The sequence below is a fragment of the Scardinius erythrophthalmus genome (genome assembly GCF_964197995.2).
Source record: "Scardinius erythrophthalmus genome assembly, chromosome: 22".
Lineage (NCBI taxonomy): Eukaryota > Metazoa > Chordata > Actinopteri > Cypriniformes > Leuciscidae > Scardinius > Scardinius erythrophthalmus.
In genome coordinates this window covers 2,933,385-2,959,081 of record NC_138242.1, presented here as the reverse complement: position 1 = coordinate 2,959,081, position 25,697 = coordinate 2,933,385, and the positions used below count along the sequence as shown (strand labels likewise).

The window sequence follows — 25,697 nt, the reverse complement described above, 5'->3', positions numbered from 1 at the left end:
CTTCTATCTGGCCTTCTTTTCCATTTGTGTGGCACAATATTTTTGTTTCAGATGTTGAGCCTTTATAAGTTTCTAGTTTTGTGGTTCAACAACTGTCTAAAAGTTCATCCCGGACTTTTCTAAGCAGTCAGACGTGATTTTCATGCCTGGTTTTCACGCCTTGCATTGCAGGAGGAATCGAATCTAGAATGCCATTGAAACTTTAGGGTGGGCTCCTTTGACTTGTGAAAGCAAACACCTTCTGTAGCAATCATGCACTACACTCCAAAATCTAGTTAATAAATGGAAAGTTTAAGTCTAATAAATTAATTCAGCAGCAGGTTAAGTGTTACTATGCAAAATAGGTGTTAAGACACAAAACCCATTAAAGTTTTACTCCCAGCATTGGCCATTGTTTGCTTTGCCTGCGTGAATTGTGTTTGAATGTTAGCCAGACTAAAGAACGTTCTCACACTGAGAAACAGGTGCAAGATTTACACTCACCCTTAAACTGAAAGAAGAAAAAAAAGCTGAGAAATAAAGATTGAGAGAGAATTTAAACTGTGAGAGCTTGTCGGCGAGAACAGCAAAACCAAATGCATTGTTTCTGTCAGGGTAGTTTTGGACATCCTCGGTTGGTGCGAGCGTGTGTCTGTGTGCATTTAAAAAATGAAAGATTTCTTTTCCTCCTTATTGTACTTCATCATCTCCTCTTCATTCCTCATTCAGCCCTCCATGTCTCCCCAGGGAAGGTGTGTGTGCAGGTGCTCACATACAAGAAGTAAACGGGGCTCCACCTCTGACTTCCCAATGGGGGTCCAGGCACACTCATCAGGACCCCCGCCGTGCACTTAAGGGCCCTTACACCATACATACACGCATCCCCAGCCTCTCTAATTGGGCCAGCCCGCATCTTTGTCATGCTGTTTTTCTCTGAAAGGAGTACTGGAGGCTACACTACAGACAGAAACGGGAACAGGGAGACAGGAACAAAAGCACGCCTCTCATCCGCAGCAGGGCTGCTTGTTAGGGAGCGACGGCCCTCTGGGAGCAGGGCACTTGGCAGAGGACATAGGGTTGTCAGGGGCACAGCCGTACATCAGTCATTGGGAACGTGGGTGAAGTCAGAGACCCCTAAGCCCGGCAGCATTATCGCCCCTTTGTCAAATCTGCACCTGTCACTCATTCAATGCGAGAACATGAACCGGTCCAAACTTTGATTTACTGCCAGGCCTCATAGCGCAATGAAATGAAAGAAAGCATTAGATATAAAGGATAAGTGATCAAAAGGAAAAAGGAAGGAAGAGCTGGGGGAAGATAAAAGAGATAAATGAGACAAAGGAAAGCAGGCCATGATGAAGAAAGGGAAAACTCAAAAGAATGATTATGAGAAAGATTGAATTAGCGCAAGGAGAATAAAACAACTTCAAATTCAGTTGACCAAAGAAAGTTGCAGTCACATTAAAATTCAGACTCTATACATGACTGTTGTTGAGTCTGACTGGGCTCTGTTGTGTTCTGTTGTAGATTGTCTGATGCTCATTGATTTCCTGTAAAGATAAGTGATAAAAAGTTAACTTTTGTTTTATCCCTGAAAATGACCAGCAGTATGTCTGATTTAATCTGTCCATGCCATCTGTACAGATCTATGAAGGGAGCCGATAGATATGACAGTCTTTGAAGGGAATTGAGTCCGCAGGGGTATAGAATTAATATGACTTAAGCTTTGAGTTGATGCAATATGACTGAGGGCAAAAGCAAACCCTTCTTTTCATCTCCCATATCTGCTATGAAGATTTGGAGGACATGGAAAGAAACCAGATAGTCTGACAGAATATCAAACTGACAATAAGTCTGATAAAAAGAATTAGAATTGCACATCGGGTATCAAAATGATCAGTCTCTCTCTCTCTCTCTCTCTCTCTCTCTCTCTCTCTCTCTCTCTCTCTCTCTCTCTCTCTCTCTCTCTCTCTCTGTGTGTGTGTGTGTGTATTGTTGAAACTATGTTGAAGGGGATAGAACCAGAGATCCTTGATAGGAAAATCAGAGGTCAAGCAGTCTTTTTAAACATGGTAACTGGTTTGTTGATAGTTCAAGTTGGTTTAGCCTCTACTAGGTCCAAACTAGATCTACTAACTGGTAGTCTATTTGATTAATCATATAAACTAGTTAATGACAATAAATGGCCAGCTTACTGATCAAGGTGGTCTTCAAGGTCAAAACCAGCTGGTAGTCCATCTGCCCATCTATAACTTGGGCCACCTAATGAACAGCTAAAACGTACAAAACAGTTCAAAACTAGGTCCTGATGGACATAATTTTAGATGGATTCCACAGTAAAGAAAGCACAGCATGACCAACCCAAAGACAAGACAGTCACAGACAAAGAAACAAGCATTCATACGTCAGTGTCACAGGTGCTTCTCGGCAGGGTTTATAAGCGAAAAATTTCCTACATCAGACTTAAGATTGGATACATTCATTGCTTCCATTCCCATAGCATTCCACATTCTACTTCCAGACCAAATCGCTCTGCCAATCTACAAGCACTGAATCCATAAAGCACATGGTAATAACTTGGACCGCTTCACTTGATGTCTCCCAGTGGGGTTCTGCCGCTTTGGTTTCTTTTTTTCCCTCCTTTCGTTATGGTTTTAACTAGGCATTATCTCAGTGTTGTCACATCCAGTTTTCTCTGAGCAAGAACAGGTGAGGAGCCCTGTTTAGTCAGATGCCTCTGATGTCAGTGCTACCCATGCATCACACTCGATTCAGAGAGTTTAATCGGCAACAATAACCTTCTGTCTTCAGAGAAATTGCTTTCTGGGGTCGTAAAGTAAACAGGCAAAAGGTGTTATTCAGCATATTGAGAGAGTCATTGAGCGGGAAAGGGTGTGCGTAGAAAATGATAGAATACAACGAACAAGAAAAGGAGGGGAAGGGTAGAGCAAACGGGGTGCGGACAATCGCAAACTGACCTTTCAGTCAGAGAACACACAGACAGATATTGAATGAGTCTCATTGTATTGGGGGAATGAAACTGCTGGCTTGTTAAATGGTGTGGCATATGGATATTTTATCTTTCTTTGCCTTTAATTGCTTTACTGTCAGACTGTTTTCCCCTTGAATCTCTCTTTAGGGAGAAGAGACTAAAATAAACATGAAGACGTCTCCAGCCCGGAGAGGCTCGACTGAACGCTATCTCTCAAACAACACAGGCCCGTCCTTTAAGCTGGCTTCAGGTTGCATACCGCCTGACCTTTAATCTGATGCATAAACAAGAGGCTGGGGAAAGCGATCGCTCATCATCCTCCCCTCATACTCCGCCGCCTCCTCACCCACCTCCATTGTTTGGCTTATGGGTGCATTTGTTCTAATTGTCGCTGCTTTATTGACGCAAATTGCTGCAGGTCTTTGTGAGGTCTTGTTTAGCCGGGCCCTGTGGCTGACAATGATGCATGCCCGGAGGTATTTATAACCCACACGACACCTGATGTCAAGCGCGTGCTGAGTCTAATCATGTGCAGTGATGTTGGAGTATTCATGGACTCCAGCGAACAGATAGAAAGATTTGTCTTCTTTTCTAAATGAAGATTGAATAGGGAGAGTAAATGAGATGGGTGTCCGCCTGCACTTAACGCACATGGGCACTCTTATACGATTCCAACTGCTGGGGGCTGGGGGGTGGGGGGTGGGGGTGGGGGTCCCAGATTGTCCAAAGAGACCAATTGTAATTGAAATGCTACTTATATGGTCCATTCAAATGGAAGTTCTCCTGCTGATCTGGTAGAGGCACATATTTTGAACCCCATTTCATGAGTAGATCATTGCCATCTTTGTCTGTCAATCTTGCAATTTCCTGGTGTCCCTATGACACTGATAAAGGCCTTGTCCACATCTGTGGCTGTAAAAGTTCACTTTTCATTTTCTAAATTGATCTCTTCAATGACAATGGAAGGTCATTGGATGTTGGATGAAGGTCGGTCATTTGGTTTGTTTACTAGTTTGAGCTCAAGCCTCAGCTGGTTACCAGACTCAGTGACTCAGCTTATGGTCACTTTAACCTTTACAGGGTCTTCCTTAGGCTTTTACGACCAAATCTCTGCTGTTTGTTTTGGAGTCAGAGGATTCAGAGGAAGGCTGTTCCTAGACAGGGAGATTAAGCTAATGGCACCTTCCCTGTCCATCTCCTAATGGATGAAGAGGGCAATGCATACAACAAAGACCTTAACAGGAGTGTGGAGTGATGGTTTACTGTCAAGACTGTCCCCTGAAAATCATTACGTTTTAATCTAATCATATGGCTAACTCTTTGATGTTGGCCATCGCTGTTACATGACACAGCAGATAGTTTGCAACATAATTAGATTTCCTTATGAAAAATAGTGCCATAAGACCAGAGCATGTTCATTTGCAGATCTCTATTCTCTTGTTCTCTCTGTCAAAGCTTTGTTTGCCAGTTTCCTATGTTCTGCTCAAAGCTTGTTAGCGGTCCTCTTGCCGCAAGCATAGACACTAGGCACATTGCCACCCGATGCTAATGTGTAATCACACGTTTACAGGAGCTAATGGCCAAATTAATTTCCCCTCACAGATGTGCAGTAATGGCCGGGTGATTTGTTTATTTTTCTCAGGCTTTGACTGCTTTGTGAGAAAAATGCAGTTGAGAGTGGTCATCAAAAGTCTACAGATGTCTATGATCCTTGCAGTGTAATCGGTTCACACACACTGCAATATTACTTGAAACATAATACACAGCAAAGATTTCATGTCTCGCATACAGTTACCTCCAACTTTATCATCCTTAGCTTCATTCATCCTCGAAGCCGCTTGACGTTTCTTTGAGAACAGCCTTTTTTCAAGTTTCTACTTTTGCTAAAATGTCAGCAAATGTCAGTGGATGATGATGATACACTTTGCACATTTTATGATAACTTATCAAATGGCATATTTAAAATTCAGCCTTACATTTGGCCCAAAACTCTCATATTGATAGTATCTCACTTTTAAAAATGGATTTAAAATCCTTTCCTGTGCCTGTTTTAGCGGATTATTATACTTGGTAATGGTGAAAACCCTATTTTAAATGGACACATATAGGATTTGCTCCTTGAAACGGCGAGTATATTACCTGCCTGTATTTGCAAAACCAAATGCACACGGCATACGGCTCAATGATTCGCTTAATTTAAAACACTTCTATTTTCACCGCCTTGCAAATGCATTTGATGGCCTTGTAGCTCTTCCTCCATCACATATGAATATTGGAATGGGGCGTTAAATGAAGTAAAGCTAATACAATTGATTCTAATGGCTGCATGGAACAACAGGACAAGGATGTTCAGTCATCACCACTCATACGATTCTCATTCGGCTCCATTTGGTTTTTATGGAAGGCCATTTAGCGGCAGTTTTAATGAAGGTTGATTGGCAATGTGTCGGAGTGGCCATTTCAGTCAGTGGGCTGTTCCTGCTTGTGATCTACAATTATGAGTACATTTAGGCCAGACATCTCATCTTAAGTAAGCTATCAGCGTCAGTAGAGGCTTAGCCACCTGTATCAGCACCTCACAGAGATGACATCTTGGTAAATCTATATCCTGTCCTTTTATTTCTTGGTGCTCCATATTGTTGCAAGCTTAATGTTTTACCTCTTTGCGCTTCCATTGAGTGCCCCAACTCCCCCTTTTTGAGAATCTCCTTCCTTAGCTCTCCTTTGCTCTCTTGCTCTCTCTGTATAAATGAGATGTATTTTCAGACAGGATGTTGTATCATAATGAGGGGTTTGTCACCAGCAGCCCGTGTGGTGGAGTAGATAAAAAGCGGGGCTTGATTAGGGGGACAAGGCATATTGATTCCCATTGACGGTCACTTTCCCCAGCTCTTAATGAAAGGAATGCAAATGAGTCTCTCCGAGTTCTCGAAGGGGGAGCGGGGCTGAGATGTGGGCCTTTGACTCCCTGTCGTAAGAGGGACATGTATCATTGGCCATGGTTCACTGGGGAGTCCTTCACGGAAACGTTTGGTCCGTTTCATGTTCTCATGATGCCGGCAAGCACAAGCCAAATGTGGAAAAAGTAATGGACTGTGTCCATACGTGTAATTTAGCAAAATGGATAGGGGCACATGGGCTCAAATGGTGCTTATGCTATTGATTTAGGAAACAAGCTGTATTCTTAGAAGGAAACATGTTGTACTGTACCGTCTTGTATGTTTTATTCAAGCTGATATCATCTGCAGTGTACCATCTGGTCATTGTTCTTCTCAGGTTGATGTCTGGACCACTGGTGATGTCATAAATGAGGATATATGATCTTTTTTTTTTCTCTCTCTCCTCTATAGCAACAGACTGGCGCCTAGCAACCATGACCGGATACATCGGCTACGGCAAGAGTTCCAGCAGGCCAAGCATGAGGAGGAACCTGATGACCGCCGCCGATCCTACAGCTTTCAACAGCAACAGAGGGTGAGTGCAAAAGCCTGGTGTTTGGTGTTCAGGGCAAAGGGCAGCATGTATTATAATGAGATATTGTCAGAGATCACGTGAGTTGTGTTTGTTCTGAGGTAGTTTGATTAATTTAGCATTTTTGAGGGGGAAAAAGAGCATTTGTTGTCAGCTTGCATTTTATCTTCTTTCAAAAATGCATCTCACAGTTTATTTGCCCCCAACCTTGCTTATATTTGTTAGGTCTGCACAGAGGTGAATGTGTTTTAACATTTTGTCCTTGAAAGTCAGTGTGTCATTTTATTGTCAGAGGTTAGAGGCTAGCCATTATTTTATCTTTATCAGCAAGTTAAAATAATATACACTGCTCAAGAGGCTGGGAATGGAATTGCAAGGGGTCAAAGGTCAAATAGCTGTGTATCTTTGCTCTGTAATGGCCTGAGCCAGACATGGCGGTCTGTCTTGTGACTTCCTGTTAAAGGCACGGAGGGGATTTTAAAAGATGACAGGCTAATTACCCCAAGGAATGGAACCATTTCCTAAATTAGAGGTCAGCTCTCTGACCCTGTCCTCTCCGACACATATTTGGCCTCCATTTTCCTTCCAGGTCTTGAATAGCTCTACAGAGATTAGAATGTGTTAAACTCAATTAATGCATTAATGTTCTGTTTCACTCAGATCAGAGGAGAGAGCAGAAGCAAAAAATAAATAAATAAAATTCTGCATCTCAGACACTTACCTTAAAGATTAATGATGGATGCATAATGAAAATGCACTCGCTCAAAGGTGAAGTGTGTTATTTATTTGGCACTAGTGGCACCATATGGAAGAGTAGAAAATCTAGAATTGTACATTTTCTGAAATGTGAGTGGTGCTTGTCCTTGGAAATTTTGCTGACACACTACTGGGGTCTTGTGGGTTGTTGCCAAGGTATTGCTATGTAGTTGCTAGGGCATTCTGGATGGTTGTTGGAATGTTGCTAGGGGGTTGCCAGGGTGTTATGGTTGATTGATAGGGTGTTATGGGTGATTTCTAGGTTGTACTGGGGGTTTGCTAGTTCTGTGTGGTTATAAGGAGGTTGTTTTACTGGCCCAAGTCTAAAGTGCCTTAGGCTACACTAAACTGGTCTGTAGAAAGGGGTTGGATCTCTCTTACACCAAAAGAGTAAGTGTATGGGTTTTTCTCACTGCTAATGAAAGATGTTTAATGAATAAATCTACTTAATGACAGTTATGTCAAAAGGACATAACTTATGTCCCAGTTATGACTGTAGTGTTTCACTTCAGGAATACATATGGTCTCCTAAGCAGGCTCTTATACTTGCACTAGGTTGTATTTGACAGCCTTAGCTTGTCTGTTTGCAGTATTGATGAATTAAAACCTCTCTTGGTACGTAATGGTGTCACAGTGTCTGGGCCGTCTAGTACAGGAAGTAAAAGCACTGTTGTTTGCACAGCACCAAACTAGAGGAGTCAAGCTGGAAGGCGTCTAATTGCTTGTGATAGTTTACATTGTTTAAAGACTAGAGACATTTTACAGAAATAGAATACGCTCCCTCCCTCGTGTCTCAAGTCTACTGTATTAACAGTTGACGGGTCGGCCTCTCAGTTTGAACAGGACTAGTTTCAAATAACAAAACATTCTAGGTGGGACCCAGGGAATGCCTTTGAGTCTTTCAGGGTATTATAAGAAGGGTGAATTTCCTGAAGTCTGCGGTTTAGACTTTTTTCTACATGCGGTTGGCACCATTGCAGTACCCAGATTGTGTGAAGGATATGCTGGTAGTTTTTTGTATGGGAAAAGTCTCTCCAGCTCTAAAAGGGTGGGGAAAACTGAGGGTCTCCGACTGAGGTTCAGTGCTGTATGTCACGCTGGTCTACAGGCTGCTATGCTATTGACGCAAACAGTAATTAAAGCACTAAAAGCTTGTTCCAAACAATAGCTGAGTGGTGTGTTAAGGATGTAACCAAGTATTCAAGATTAAATGTAAAGGTGAGTCCCCTTCAATGTTTACCGTGGTTACGGTTCTACTAAAAACAGTGTAATGCTAAGTTTACACATCACAAGGAATCAGGTGGTCCAGGTGTTTCATCCCTGGATTGCATTAGACTCAAACACACTCCATCAAAGTGAATACAAACAGGTTGGACGTTGATTTAAGGTCTGAGAGGGCCCATGAGCACTGGGGTCCTGTTGACTTGTAGAAATATACAGCCGTCAGTCGTAGCGGCAGGTCGAGAGAATAATGGTTAAGCAGTGTAAGAGAGCGCAAGGGAGGCGTTTGTAGCCATAACAGTCTTGTTGATCCTACTGCCATAAGCTTGATATAATGACGTTATAAAACTGTCAAAACAAAGTCACATGTTCCTCTGAGAACATCGAGAAATAATTTTTGGTGCACTGATGTAACAGTGAAAACTTGTTCAACATCAGATGAGTAATGAGACATTTTTATAAAAGGACCATTGAATTACCATAGTGTTTTGGACATGTACCTGTATTACTATGGCTTTTTTTCCCCCTTTGGGATACCATGGGATTTCTGACATGGGCTCTGGCATTTTAAATATATACTGATATATACAGATAATAAACAGTATAACACACGCACAGCCATGCCTTCCTAAATACAAAATATTTAAATACTGTTGTTTTGTTTTTGTTTTAATACCTTTTTTTTTTACGATTGCATGCTTTGAAAAAATTATATCATCCATGGAAGTGCTGTTTGTTTGTTTGATTTCTTTTGATTTCTGTACTACCATGGTATTCTGAATTATTATTTGAAGTACCTTAGAGTGCGTTCTAAATACCATGATATATATGATTATCATTGAGTATCATCATGGTATATATAATTTCAATGGTGTCCCCACTGTATTTTCAGGAAGATTTATTATTTTCATTTGAAAAGCACTCAACTAATTAACATTTACTTGTGACCACCTAGTTACAGAGTCTCTTGGTTGTTATTTATAGCTTTGATTATAAATACCGTGCATTACACCATTCAGAAATGTCCCTCAAGTGCAACATAAAATCAAAGTGCCATGAAACAATGATTGATTGCCTTTTAAATATGTAGCTATGTGGCAAAACTCCTAACTTCACATCAAACGCCTCTCATTTCTTTATGAAGAAAAATGGGTAAGTACACCCCAGATAATCCTTCAAACCCAGCGTGAGTTCTGACAGCATGAGACGCACATTAGGACAGTGATTAAGGTGTGTTCTCTGTGTTCACAATCCCCTGAGGACTGAAAGAAACCCGTCATCAGGTTTTTACGTGCGGCGACGAGCTGCCATCCCAGATCGCTGATAATCGCCCCATGGCCAGAACCTGTCACAGGCCTCCACCGGTAAATAGACAATTAGACGTGTCTTGTTATCCCTCCCTTGTATATCACGCCCAGCGTTTTTCGCTATGACTTTGAAAGGGGCTTTTCCAGATGTTTGTCATAAAGAGCATGTTCTTTCCAGAGGCTTGCCGGCCTGTCTCAGCCAATAAACATCAATCTTTTGTTAAGACGATCGGAGGCCACACAAGGGGCGGAAGTATTATGCCGGTGCCCTAGATCACACACATGCACAAATTAGGCCCGTGTTTATGTCCTTTTCTCCTCTTTTACAAGGACCTCAGTGCTGGCAAGCATTTAGGCAGTCTCCGTGACTCGAAAGAATGCCATTGATTTCAGGATTCAGAGGAACCAGCATGTCTTCTTTGATTATAAACCACACAGGAAACTCATGTCCTTGTACAGTCGACCCACTGCGGACAGTGTTTAGATGAGGTTATCTCTCAATTCTAAATCAGCACTGCAGGAACATACTGTAAGCTCAATGAACATTTGCTGCATGTAGGCGAAAAGAAGTGTACAACATGATAATGAGCCTACAGAGGCTAGATAACTCCACTCCAGGTTAGAGATTAGTGTCCCCCCTGTGAAATATACGTGGATTGCCTTCCTACTCTTTTATATCCCTCCACGTTCAGTAGATTTAGATGATAAAATCGAGATTACCTACAGGGGATGTGGGGACTATATCTGTTCTGAACTGAACTCAGATCCCAGTGCAATACACATTCAACCCTTCACCCTCATGTTTAGGGTCTGAGAGACACAAAGGGCCATTTTATGACATTCAGGCTGACACTTCATGACTTTTTCTAAACTGGTGGTGAACAAAATGTCAACTTAACATATTTCAAACATCCTCCTTAAAAATCCCGACAGGTTTCTTAGGGTGTTGCTATGAAGTTACTAGCATTTTCTGAGAGTTTTCTAAGTTGCTGCTATGTGGTTATTAATGTGTTCTTGGGTTTTTGATGTTACTATGCAGTTTATGTGGTCTTCTGGGGAGTTTTTAAGGTGTTGCTAGGTTATTATGGTGTTTTAGTGTATTGCTGTGCAGTTGCTAATATCTTCTGAGAGGTTTTTAAGGTGCTGCTAGGTGGTTATTAAGATGTTCTTGGGTTTTTAATATGTTACTATGCAGGTTATGTGGTTTGTTGCTTGGTCATTATTGGAGTGTGCTGGGTGTTTTAGTATGTTTTTATGCAGTTGCCAGCATCTCCTGAGAGGTTTCTAAGGTGTTGCTTTGTGGTTATAAAGGTATCCTTTAGCTGGTGTGTGTTGGGCGTTCTGGAGCAATATGGCTGCCGTCGCATCATCCAGGTGATGCTGCACATTGGTGGTGGTTGAGGAGATTCCCCCTTTCATGTAAAGCGCCTAGAAAGTACCTAGAAAAGTGCTATAGAAATGTAACAAATTATTATTATTATTATTATTATCATCCTTGGGTTTTTAATATGTCGCTATGCAGTTTATGTAATCTCCTGTGACGTTTCTAAGGTGTTGCCAGGTAGTTATTAGGGTGTTCTGGGTGTGTTAGTGTGTTGCTATGCAGTTGCTAATGTCTTCTAGGATGTTTCTAAGGTGTTGTTAGGTGGTTAATAAGGAGGTATTTGGTTTTGAATATGTCACTATGCGGTTTATGTGGTCTTCTGGGAAGTTTCTAAGGTGTTGCAAGGTAGTTATTATGGTGTTCTGTGTGCTGCAATGCAGTTTCTGGCATCTTCTGAAAAGGTTTCTAAGGTGTTGCTAGGTGCTTTTTAGGGCGTTTTAGTGTGTTGCTATGCAGTTTTGGGGATCCTCTGAGAGGTTTTTATGGTGTTGTTAGGTTATTATTAGGGTGTTCCTGGTGTTTTTTTGGTGTCCCTAGTTGCTTGGGTCCTTTGAAATGCTTCTGGGTGATTATCTGAGTGTTTTAGTGTGTTGTTACCAGGGTGTTCTGGGAGGTTTCTAAAATGTTGCTAGGTATTCTCTGAGTTACCCAAGTGTCGCCATGCCAGGGTGTTTTGGATCGCTGCTAAGGTTGTGCATTTGTATTGTTTTCAGTGCATTGTTAGCGTGTCCTTTTGTCAAGCTGCTATGCTGTTGAGGTGTTCTGAGTGGCTGCTAGAGCGTTCTGGCTCTAAACGATATAGATAAACCTTCCCTAGTGTACAAGCACTCGAGCAGAAAAGTGAGTTTCTAAGGGATGAGAGGAATGATGAGTCTGTCTATGGGTATTGTCACTTTCACATTCTCTATTTTCCTGTCCTTTATTTTAACGTGAGACACACTCCTCAGTGTTGTCATAACTTGCTAATAATGATGCAGTTTTGCAGAATGACATACTCATTTTCCATGCCTTCACTTTTTCCTGACTTCTGCTTTCTATCCTTTCTTTATCTCTGTTTTCTCGCACTCACCCAGTCAAGTGCATCAGTTCCCAAATTAAATCCATATGTCGGAGCGGGTTTCTGGAAGTGGTTGAGTGTATAGTGCAGTAAATATTGTTGCACATGGAGCATGTGTGTACTCTGACCCCCCCTTGCACCGCGAGCCGAACCAGTCTTTGATATTAAAGGCTACGGGTCACGCCACTCTGTAATCGTAACGATTATATGTGATTTGGAAGTCTGGGTCCGGCGAGCTACCTCGACTCTCCATCCAGCTGTATCATGCTTTCTTGCTCAGAACTGCTGTGGACAATTTTTTATAATTACGTCTTGTCATCAGGCCACTCTATCAGGCCACTTTTTGTGTTTGTTCAGGTGGGTTTCGTATTGTTGTCTGCTCTGTGTCCGAAAAGAGTAAAAAAAAAGTGATACATTTTGTGTGATTAATGAGAGAGATCTGGAGATGTCATGCTTTCATTAGCATTGAACTGATGAACTTTTTAAAAAATCCATTAAATTAGTACTGTGGAAGTCCATTGCGTTTTGCTACTGGTATTTTATTAAATTTTTAGCCAACATTCTGGAATGTAAGTTTTATACATTTTTATTTAAAAGTAAGATTCATTGAAAGTGTTTATGAATTGGTGAAAAATGGCATATCATAAAGGTTAATATGCCACTGAAAACAAATTCTAGATGGACAACATTATTAGCACGTTTAATGCAGTATATATATATATATATATATATATATATATATATATATATATATATATATATATATATATGAATGAATTAAGTTTTGGTAAATTTCCAAACTGTGTGTACAAAGGAGGATTGACAACCATATTTAAGCTATAGTGTGTATGTAGCCAGAGACATTAGAAGACACACACACACACAAACCTGATTTTTACTTGCTTCAGTGTCTTCTCAGTCCAAATCTCATTAAAACATCTCGCTGTGAATAATTACTTCATTGTTGCTTCTAGCTCTCAATAAAAGCATTTCCTTTTCTCTGTTTTTGGCTTAACGTTGCAAACGAATAAATGTTCCTGGGCCTTTAGCGATTAAATTGTGTCTCACTGGAGAGGTTGCTCAGCCTTCATCAGACATGGATAAAATTGCCCAAATCTCCAGGATGTTGTAAAACCATCGCCATAATGTTTATTTCTTCTGTTTTTCCCCATAACTTCGTCTTATGAATCGTTTAAATGTTCGCCTCTCTGCATTAATGCAGCATTTGTTATTTTTGCGAAGTCAGCCGTTTGAAGCACAAGTGCACTCGAGGCTAATTGCTATCGGGTGTGGTAGTCACGCTTCTCATTAGTGCACCTTGTGTTTTAGGAAGAATAGCGATCAAGAGCCCCTCATCAAATATTAAACCCCTATACCTGACCATGAAATCTGAAATGATGCTGTGCTTATCAAATCTTGTTCAAAGCTTATATGACTTTCTTTCTGCTGTGGGAACACAAAAAGTGATGCTTTATACTGTTGTTATAATATTTGTGTGTAACAGGAATGTTTATTCACATTTCAGACCAACACTGGTTCTTACACACCAACGGGGCGGCATTCGGTTTCTGTGGAGATGCAAGTGCAGAAACAGAGAGAGGACTCTTTTACTCAAGCCCAGAGGCAATACAACTCCTTACCGCGGTAAGAGACGCCACCGCACACAATATCTCAGATCACATCTGTAACCACACATTCAGTCTCACAACAATAACACTGAATGAACAATATTTCTCTAAAGCACTGAAGCCCTTCATTCATTCTACAGTTTCCATGTAAAAGTGAACTTTTTTTGAAGAGCAGGAAAGCAATTCTACAGCTCTCGTTTAACGTTTAAGTGCACAACCTCTGGAATCGAAAAGTAGTTTAAAATAAAATTCAGTAAATAAAATTAGCATATGTAAGTTTATTTTATATTGTTAATAATACTAATTATTATTATTATTATTATTATTATTGTTATTATATAGTACCGTTCAAATGTTTGGGGGTCATGAAGTATTTATATTTGTTATGTTTTAGAAAGAAGTCTATTCTGCTCACAAAGGCTGCATTTATTTGATCAAAAATACAGTAATAATGTGAAATAATTTTAAAATTTAAAATTTTCAGCATCATTACTCTTTCTTAGAATCACATGTTCCTTCAAAAAGAATTATAATATGCTGATTTGCTGCTCAAGAAACCTTTGATGAATAAAAAATTAAAGGACAGCATTTATTTAAAATAGAATTTGTTTGTAACATTAAAAAATGCCTTTACTGTCACTTTTGATCAATTTAATGCATCCTTGCTAAATAGTTCAATAATACAAAAAATTATTATAATTATTGAAATTATATAATTTTAATGCCTTACTATGTTTTGTATGTAGAACATTGACCTTACGGTACCATGTAAAGTCCATGACACATAAAATAATCATATGATATCATCTGATACAATCATTGCACCATGGTACTGCCCAAGTACATTTTGTAAAGGTATTCCTTACATTCAAGCAGTAAATCTCAAATATGAGCACATATGTTGTCAGAATGACTAGAGCAAAGCAGTGAAAAGTAATACTTTAATAAATGCATGCTAATAAATTAGCCATAAACCAAATATGCGTGCAATCCTATGCTCATGTCTCCCACACTCCCTCTGACCTCAGTGGTGTTTCTCACTGTAGTCATGCCATTGTCATGTGGTCGGTTCTGTCTTCGCTCTAAGCCCTCCGAACAGCAACAACGTCTGTCTTCATGCTCACAGGCCGAGAGAATGTGCCCCTCCTAAACCTAATAAAGATCAGCCCGAGAACCTGTTTGTTGAGGGAAGTTTATCTTGGCAACTGCAGTCTATAGGGCCCCCCCTTTTTTGGATGGATATCGGCCCCATCCCTCATCTGTTTTATCTTCTCTCTTCACTTTCTCTCTTTCCCCTCCCCTTTGCATATTTGTCATAAATGTCAATAAAGCTTAGGATGTTGCCCGCAGGCTGAGTTTGATATCAGCGTTTCTACTCGCAGGCATTGGTATCTTCTTAATCTGCTTCAGTTCATGCAAAGCATCCAGCCAACAGACACGAGAAGAAGAAAAAATTCCCGCATTGGAGCTTTACATACTTAACTGAAAGTGGTGGGGGCTGCAGGCGCTGCTGATAAAGTTTCACTCAATATTTCAGTACATTTATTTACAGCACAGCAGGAAAACTTTAAACTTTATGTTTTCTGATGAAAATGTACCAGCTCAAAAGTCACCCTCACAACGCAGTCGTGTTGTAGATGCTGCTAAGGTGGTCCGAGTGGATTTTAGCCAATAAACAGACAAAAAAAAAAAGTCTTGAAGGTTGACATTGAAGCTTCTAAAGTCAAAAAAGCCCACCCTAAATCTCTATATGATATAGTTTTCCATTTTGTCTGCCAGGTAAAAAGCCTATTTGATATTTGAGCACACTTCTATTCAACAAAGTAAACAATAGTTGCAGTAGAAATTGCAAGTTACATGCAGAAGTTTAAACAGTGTAATTTATGTGGAACCAGAATTGCAAAACAATCTCACACAACCAGTCAAAAAAGGTTTTGTAAAAGAAATTGATACTTTGACAATGGTTACCTTGTAAACAAAATATACACATACAAAATGCATTCTTTTTAAAGTAGAAGATTATAGTCTGCAGGGATTTTGACAAGGAATTATTGGGAACTGTGTGTGTGTGTGTGTGTGTGTGGTCTAACCTACACGCTTGGTGCTTGTTTTTATTGGCTTTGAGAACGGTGTATCCAGGATATGTACAATTACAGAATTAGTCCCCCTCAAGCAATGACAAAGCCCAGCACACACCGCAGAAAGGAGGGGGAGCCTTGCATCAAAAATCCCAGTTCCATCCATCGTTATTCCCTCTTTTTTTCTTCGCTCATTCCCAAGACAGTAGAGAAAGTCCTAGGGTCGATAGAGAGGTCGACATTCACTACTCCACACTACGTGGACATAATGACAGTTAATCAATTCAACCAATCAGCTTCCACTATTTCTCACTGTCTTAAGCATCTTCAATGTCGTTGTCTATATTGAGCGAACTTCAGACGAAAACGCCGGCTTTATAAGGAATCCGCCGACTAGATCCTGACGGCGTTTTGACACTTTCCCTGGGGAAACTCGGCACGACTGTCGGCCCTTTGATGCACATTCCACCCATAATCTCATAGCGTCGGTCAAGCAGGGTCAAGCTGGTGTGAAATGACCCCTGTCCTCTGGAGGACCCGGCCGAGATGCACGCTCATTAGTAATGCAAGGACTTACTGGAACGTCGCTGCTCCACCAATCACAACGCAGCTTGGATTGATCAACAGTGGCATGGATTATAAGCAAGCTTTAACAGGGATCCAACTGTGTGTTTACCCTGTGGGTTCAGATTTAGCACTTGGCTAATGAAGGGATTCTTTTTTGGGGATGTGGATTAGAGAGACAGAAAGGGAGGAACAGAAAATAAGACAGATAAGTGAAGTGTACGCTGATTAGCAGTAATGGAAGTCATGTGAAACAGAGCGCAACTTCATGCAACAGCTGCACGTTATAATACGGCAACACTCACACAGTGAGATAAGATTAAGGTCTCGCATTCCAGCCTCACGTTCTGCTTTCTGTTAGCAAATAGAAAACATTACTCAAGGTGTTGAGATAATATTGTTCTCTGTGTGTATATCTGTTGTCCTTTTGATAAACTGTGATGCACACCAGCTGTGTTTCAGATACAAATAATGTAGCTATTGGGACAAAGGGGAAAATACGTTGCGTTGTGACGTGACATTATCATAGAGATACTGCATATCTGTGTACATCACTTTATCTATGAAGTGTGAACTGTGTAGGGTGACATCAGAATTGCAAAAACAATGACCGTTTTTAAACTGGTTTCACAAATACTCCCCCGTCTGCTATTGGTCGAACAAACCGATAGCCCCGCCCCAGTCTTACACCATTGGTTAAGCTGTTGCTACGTTGGGTTGCTACATTGAGAGCACATTATACGGCACACATGAACTTGACCATGCTAGTCTGATGTGAAACTCTTGTTGTGGACGCGCTCTGCAACAGCTCGCTGAAAAACTAAAGCACCAAGAATTTACAATATTCTATTACAATCGTGTTCTCATTCTAATGTTATGCATATGATAGATTGGCGCTGCACATCTTGCACTTAACTGTATTTCATGATCACAGTGATTCCTGGCATCACTGCAGTACGCACTTTCAAATCCACTTTATTTCACAGGTCTGGAAGGCATGCTGTCTAACACTAACCAATCAGACCTCAGTAACCAAATGCCGCAATAACCAATCAGAAGAAAAGAGAACTATGTTTTCAGCGCAATCATTGCTTTCCTGATCGATCGTCGCAGTCACGTACAAGTACTCTTGCCCATCCCTATACAGTATACAGTACACAGTATTACTGGTGTCCATGGATGAGCTCCAACGTCACCCGAATCCACAGCCAAAAACAAATCATCCACCCGCCACCAATAACTTTCTCTGATTTAAGTATCCGCACCCGACGGTCAAATTACAGTTATTCTGTGTTTTTACGCGTGATTATAAATGGATGATCGTCACCTTCAACAGCGGACTCGGCGACGGTTGATGCGCGCATCTTTAATGGTAACATAATACACTGATTAATGAGCGCTGCTTTTAAATGAACATTTCTTTAAAACAAAATGTATTTGACAGATTTTCCTTTTCTTAATGGCATAAACAAGCTTTACTCCCTTGAAACTTAAGCTGGAACGTCACTGTTTCTGTCACTGCGACTTCCCGAACAGGCGAGCACACACACACACACACACGCGAACACATCACTTTTGAAGTAAAATTGAAAATTGAGGATGCAGTGCATCGTGATATCGAATTGAACTGAATCGATAACATGATAATCGTAATCGAACTGAACCGTGAGACCAGTGTAGGTTCACACCCCTAATTAATTTTCTATTTTTTTATTTATTATCCAAACAATGTGACCTTTTTATTTATTATCCAAACAGGAAACTACGAGTTTCAGTGGTGCGTCCTTGGGCAAGAATCACTATTTGTTCATATAGTGTTAAGTGTTTGTTCTAAACCTTGAACTATAAACCTTGGTGTGCAATTTGTTGCAGACCATTTCTTTGAAAGACATGTATGATGCTTCAAATCATGTGGCTTATTGAGGAGAGGTCAAGTCAAGTCAAATGTATTTGTATAGCGCTTTTCACAATACAGATTGTATCAAAGCAGCTTCACAGTATTAAATTAAAATAATACAACATGGTTTGTTTCTAATGGAATTTATTGATTGATAAAATTAAAATTAAATATCCCCAAAATACCCCCAAATGAATTGTGTTATTACTTTTCTTTGTCGCCTATAGCGATCAATAAAACTGGCAACTTACATTGAAATTGGGACCCAAGCCATTTCTAGGGTCCATAATAACAGATATTTGGGCTTTTTTAGACTTTGGCCAGTAAGCGATCACCTAGCAGTCACCCATAACACACTAGCATCTTGCTAGTGACAAATAAAAGATGTAAACAGCCCTTATTTCACCATCACATTCTGAATTCTGGACGATACTTGAACTTTTTTGTGCCTGCTTTTGAAAGCACTCCTCTCTTGTGTGAGCCGATGTGTGAAATCCCAACAGAAGTGTGTGCACACACGCTTTTAAGATTGCAAGGCCAGTGAGGTGTAAACGGGCCTTCATTTAGCCATGAGGCATTGGGATGTGGCACGCTAGCTACTTCACATTCCCACTTAATGGATCCTAATAACGGAGCAGAGAGATGATGAAAAGAGTCTGAGTGGACACCCCTCACAATGGCCGCTACGTTGACAAAGAAATTTGATATTTCTTCCCCTGTTCCTTTAGGCAAGAAATGCATCTAACCTTAGCGGTCTGTCTAATGTCTAGTTGTTGATTGGTCGGTATGGATGGACTTGGAACCTGTTATTTCCTCTCTTGATGTTAAGTACCTCAGAGTGTTTAACTGTGATTTTTACATTTTCTGAAGAAAATGTGAGTGCCGCTGGACAACTCGCCACCACAATTCTAGCATGTTGTAGGTGGTTGTTATGATGACCATCTGTTATGGTGGTTGATGCAGGTCCTTCTTTCGCTGTACCACCAGGTCTTAACCAGACGTAACTTGACTACAAGACACAACTAAATCAATCAAAAAAGCACGTCCAATCATAAGAGCATGTGGGTGGAGTCTCTCTGCAAGCACACTGCTCTTGTAACGAAATGAATAATCAAATTCATGTAAATCAAATTATTTTAACATCATCAAAAGTACTTACTGAGAGATTGAAACAATCTTTGTCATGTTTAATACTAAACTTGTTTAATTTCAACGTTGTTTATTTTCAAGAGCACGCAATTTGATATTCAAACTCATATTAGATGCTTTTAACATTAAATAAAGCACAGTCAATAATTATCATTGCGTTGTTGTTCCAGCCACGACGTCACAGAAATAGAAACCGTTTCTAAAAGAGCATCCCTTGGAGCTTGTCGCGTATCATCGACATGACTTGTTAGGACAAAAAAAACAAAACAAAGATTAACATGGAAAGGAGACCTTTTATCATGTGTTGGGGTATCGTAGCGTGTCTGATTTAGTGTTGTCAAAAATACCGACTTCGGTACCAAGTCTGTACTGAAATTTAAAAAATGTGACAATACCAGCATTTCCCTCTTGCATTTTGAGCTCTGTTTAACGGATTGTTAAACACCTCTGGTGTTAAAGGGGTCATATAATGCCATTTTTGTACAAGCTAATATGATTCTTTAGGGTCTAAATTAAAAGTTTGTAATATACTTTAATTAAAAATTCTCATTAGTATTGTAAGAAAACATTTTACCTGGACAAAAACAGCTGTTTTCAGCACGCCGTTTAAGTGCATGTGTCTTTAAATGATAATGAGCTTTGCTCACCCCGCCCCTCTGTTCTGTGCGTACACCGTTTATAACACAATAACCATAAACGTGGGATTATGAATTATATTGAGAACATCGTATATAGAAAACATGCCGTAATGTACCATCATGAAGTGTGCTAGCGATTTGCAATATTTGCAATAAATATTAATATAAAGGTTAATAAAACGTTACACTCGCTTCAGTTCTTCTGGAGGTTCAGCAGGAACACAAATAGTTGGTATCGATCCTTTTTTCAGGAGCAACTTCTTAGCAAATCCAGCTTTATACTGACCCTCGTTTGTAAAGCAGTCTGGTGTGTGAAATGATTTGCGCAAACATGAAAGCATTGACGTTGATCGTGGGGAATATTCCCTTCGAAAACAAACTCAGCCACTGCATCTTCAGCGGTTCGGATTTAGGAACCGCTGATATGATGCTGTGTTCATTATTGCACCCAAGAACAGAACACCGCAATCACTTAGAAGCCATTCTGCTCATAGACAGTGCTCCAGCGTATCAACAATGACCGCGCAGACAATGATTGACAGCTCGCTCACGAGCGAGGGCGGGTCTGTGTTGAAATGCTGCTGTCAATCAACAACCGTGGGGGGGCGTCGATTTTGTGACGTCACAAGATCGAACGGCTTGATTTGAGACAGGCGAAAACAAAACACTGGATGGATTTTTATCAGTTTATGATGGTTGTGTACAGGCACTGCCAACACACATTTCAGTACAATCAACTTGTAAAAGTGCATGTACCATTATATGACCCCTTTAACCCTCTGGAGTCTGAGCTGTTTTCTGGGCCCTGGAGGTGTTCTGACATGCTCTGACATTTGTGCTTTTTTCAGTTATTTATAAACATGTTAATGGCAAAGGTGTAAATTCACTCTATATAGCACAAACAGGGCTACCAAAATATCTGATCAACATGCATGTATATGTTTGAATTTTTAAGAGAATAATGTTTATGCGTGGTTATTGGAAAAAATAAAAATGAAAGTTGCAGAAATAAGGCCACAAAACACATACTAAATATGTGGCAATAAGACTTTTGACTAAAGGATATCATCGCCTATAGTTTTTTCTTCAAAATTATGTGAAAATAGTCTTGCTTTATCGTTCACATAAAACCATACATTGATTTAAATTGATGTAAAACAGGTTTTGCTTGGAAAGCCAATATGCGAGGGGGGCGTGAACGAGGAGTGGTTTTCACCTGAATTACCACCCACTCTGCATAATGATGAGCCATTCACTCAGGTGTGACAACTGACTGAGCCACAATGCAAGGACCATTTAAGATTTTGCTTACATCTATCTTGTAAATATGTTTGGCTATTTTATTAAAAAGGTTACAATTACAACAATAATTACAATTTCAACAATATTTCAAGTGTACTCTTTCTTTGTAAAAAAAAGATTATAGGCCTACATTTTATCTATGTATTCATTACTTTGAATATAGCCAACATTGGAACAGCTAACATCTTAGTTGATGACTTTATTTTTGACAAAAATAGTAGGCTATTTTATATATAGAAATTGCTAAACAAAAGCTTATTTGACGAGGCAGTATATTCTACAGTAAAAACTGTACCCAAATCTACTAAACAAAATGTTGTCTTTCATATTTCACCTGACTGTAACGTTGTTTTCATGAAATACGCTTACACACGCTTAAAATGATGATAATTAAGTGTAAAGATAGGTATTACTGAAAATATTTGGTGTTTGGGGTGAGGATTGGGGTTGATCCATTTATAAAGTAGCTGTTTTTTATTTATTTTTCTGATGTGCACAAATAAGCGACAGGTATCATAAGATTTTCTTCTCCATGTTCCTTTTTTTCTATTCTTTTATTCGTTCATGCATGTAATAATGAATGAATGAATGAATGAATGAATTTATGTATGACTTGTGCAATAAATAAATAAAAAAATAAAAAAAATACGATAGGCTATTGACTCGCGATCTTCGCAGTAGGCTAGTGAACGCACCGGATAAATGCACATTTATTAGGCTACATAGTTTTTTTGTTTTGGATGGTTTTGTTTAGAACCAGCTGTAAATGTAAATATATTTCACATTTTTTAGACATGTGAGGCGAGTAGGCTATGGTCTGGTTGATGATCTCCAGTTCAAGCACCTTATGTTGTGATTGCTAGCATATATTTACTTTAAATCCAGGAAATTTGTTAATGAAAAAATTATTAAAATTAAGATACAATTGATACAAAACGAAATTCGTTTTAAAGAAAGGATTTGTACTTTCTGTTTTGAGGTATCTGTGAATGTTTGAAAGTCAACTGTCACGTAATATTGTTTTTTGCCAGCTGTGGTAAACAGCGCGCATCTATGCCGTTCATTCATTCATAAACAGAAACCTGAGAAGGAAAAACTTACTAGTATTCCTCAGCTCGTATTCCTCGTATTCGTCATTATTCCTCACAGCGCTGCGTTGTAAACAAGTAATGTTCTGAATAAACTGGTGTTTTGGTTTTCTTGTGCTGATGATAGGGGCGTTCACAGGATTGCGTGGATTACCTCAGCCATTTGCGTTTGAATAGCGCGCGCTCTCTGTGGGCGGAGTCACATTACATTTGAATTAGCTCTAATGAGGTCGACTGGAATCGCTCTCTTTTAATACAGATTTCACAAGATGAGAATATTTGTTTTTTATATAAATTACTTCATTAAAAAGTAGAGAATTCAAGCTTCATGCCTGTGTGTCTGAATGCCTGTTTGACTGAGTATTCGCTAAGCTACAGTTCATTTTCGGACGCGTTTCAGAATGGACTACACGGACAGAGAGAAGGCAGAACTCGCTTCGTGTTTATTTTTCTTTATTTGGCAAAAAGCACAACACTTTGTTTTTATTGTGAGTATACACAAAAATAATACACATTTAACAGAATCGATTGATGTATGAAACTTGTTTTGTAAAATCAAAGTCAAAAGAGAATTTCGGGTCTCAATCAACTCATAAGGAAAAAAATCGAGCAGATCACGCCGGCGTGATCTCAGACCCCTGAGGGTTAATATAAGTAATATATCCACTGATAGACGTATCCGCTGATAGACGCCTGCTTCGTGTCTATCTGTGTAAGCACTCATTGAAGACAACATGTTTTTGAAGTGTTGATGATTGTAGCCAATCACAGACATATATATTGTGCGTGTGAACACAATGGCTAATCACAGACATATATATTGAGCGTGTGAACGCAATGGCCAGTGAGAGGTATTTAAGAATCCAGTCAACAGCGCTAAAAATGCTAGAGGGAAATTCTTGTATCGTCACATTTTTTCGATTCAGTACCGACTTGATACCGAAATCGGTACTTTTGACAACACTAGTCTGATTAGAACACTGTTTGAGTCTTTTACCGTGTCTGTTTCTGACCCTTCTTTCTGTCTTCCTCAGACAACCACGTAAAAACCCTAGCACCGTGTCTCAAGACTCTTGGGATAAAGTCTATCCTCCCGGCGATGTCTTTCAGACCGCCAAAGAAAACCCGCGCTACTCCAGCTACCAGGGATCCCGCACTGCCAACGGATACCTGGGCGCCGCCTCCACGGGCATGAACGCTCGCGTACTCCTGGAGACCCAAGAGCTCCTGAGACAGGAACAGAGACGAAAGGAGCAGGAGGCGAAAACCAAGCTGCCTACGATGGAGGAAACACCAGCCCCGATCCAGACCCCTGTTCCTACACCACCCAAAGGTCCCTACCGACAAGATGTGCCACCATCGCCCACCCAACTCGCCCGGCTCAACCGTCTACAGACCCCTGAGAAGGGCCGTCCCTTCTACTCTTGAGACGAGAGATCAAAACTGTAGGAAAAACTGTATTACAGCAATAATATTGAATGGAAAGAGACAGAGCTATAATATGGAGACTGAATGGAGGATTCTGAGTAATTGGTTTTGGAGGGTTTTTTCTATTTTATTTTTTTTTTCCTCTAGTATGAACACACTGAAAATCTTTATGGAATATCTGTCTCCCATCCCTGTTATCACAAACATGTATGTGTTTGTACTGAATTCATTGACGTCCTCTTGACAATCACATGACAGTCGATGCATGGCTGTTTCCAGCATATTGTGACCTACATATCATGTCTTTTTCAAGTGTGCTGAGAACTTGTAGGCGGGTGAATTTCACTACACCTGTCAGGAACATTTCTGGGTCATATTGCACCACAGATTAAAAGACATACATATGCAAATATTTAGCTTATTTGTTTCTAGGTCTATAAAAAAATGTCACTGTTTTTCACATGGAGTGGAATATAAATTAGAATAAGAATTTGTTCCCACAACTGTTATGGGAACAAATTCTTATTCCAGTTTGTATTACACGTCAAGTAAAACTGAAAAAACAGTTTTTCTAATTTGTGACTTCGTTTTAATAATTTTGTTCCCTTATTTTAGTTCATTCGTGACCACTTTGTTACTGTTTTTTAAATAGTGGCCTCAACTTATCTAAATTTTAAAAAAGGAACAAATTAGTACAAAATCTTAATTTGTCGGCACAATATCTTGTTTTTTTTTCCCCTGAATGTCATATGTGGGGCTCCCTATTCATGAAAAAATTGACATTACCATAATTAAGATTTCTCTAAATTCTAATTTTCATTAGACTGTCATTACGTTAATACAAGTTTTATAAAAAAAAAAAAACACTGCTAATTCTAATTCTATTCTTTTTTTTCAGCATATATTCAATACAAATATCCATGATGTATAAATACTTTACAACTTAAATATATCATTATTTTTACATCATAGCACTGAGAATGAGGTTGTTACGTTACCCGAATGAGAATGTTGTAAGTGTAGGTGTGCTGTATTAGCGTGTGTGTGTGTGATTTAGCCCATGTACTCCACCAGAGTAGCTGAACTCAGCTAATAGAGTGTGAAAAGGTTATGACCCCACAACCCTCCAACTCTCTGCTACGGAAAACCCCATTAACCCGTCATATTTCTCAATTGCTCCTCATGTGACGCCTTCCATCTCCACCCACTATATAATTGATTCTTCTGCTCCTTCCTCCAGTTAGTGTCTCTGTTCCTTCACTAATAAGCCAGTAAATGTCCAGCTCTCCCCCTTCTTACTGCAATACATCCCAGACCAGGAATGAGGGAATTAATTAAAAACTAGGTACTTTTAAAAATATCTTTTAATTTGTTAAAATACTTTTTGAAGAATAACAAATATGGTTTGGTGCGTGCTACTAATAGCAACAGAAATTACATACTGCACCTTTAAATGCAACATGAAATGGCTATTCAGTGAGATTAAACATTATTTTGTGAAAATGTTTCACTATATGATTGTGATTGGAGGGGAGGGGCTTACAAATAAGAGGGATTGATGAAGGCGGAGCATGTTTTTAAAATTTTATGAAAGATTGCAAAATGTTGGGGGGCACAGATGAATCTTGCATAATAACACCAGGAACATGTATTAAGAAAGTAAATAGTGTGTATTTTGAATTCATGTTGACTTTAATGCTTCCTATCAAGACTTCAGAGAGTGTATTCTTCACTCTCAGAAAAAAAGGTTCAAAAGCT

At 39.7% G+C, this 25,697-nt stretch overlaps 1 protein-coding gene across 5 annotated transcripts in view; it reads left to right on the top strand.

The window, feature by feature from the left end:
- The window catches only part of pard3aa (par-3 family cell polarity regulator alpha, a), a 476,999-nt gene extending 452,209 nt beyond the window's left edge, over positions 1 to 24,790 (top strand). For all 5 annotated transcript variants that reach the window (XM_081353162.1, XM_081353163.1, XM_081353160.1 and 2 more), the window contains 3 exons: positions 6,322 to 6,445; positions 13,693 to 13,811; positions 23,546 to 24,790. In XM_081353162.1, coding sequence (XP_081209288.1) covers positions 6,322 to 6,445; positions 13,693 to 13,811; positions 23,546 to 23,939 — 637 coding nt within the window. In that variant the 3' untranslated portion in view covers positions 23,940 to 24,790. The remainder of the gene's footprint in view (positions 1 to 6,321; positions 6,446 to 13,692; positions 13,812 to 23,545) is intronic.
- The last annotated feature ends 907 nt before the right edge of the window (positions 24,791 to 25,697 follow it).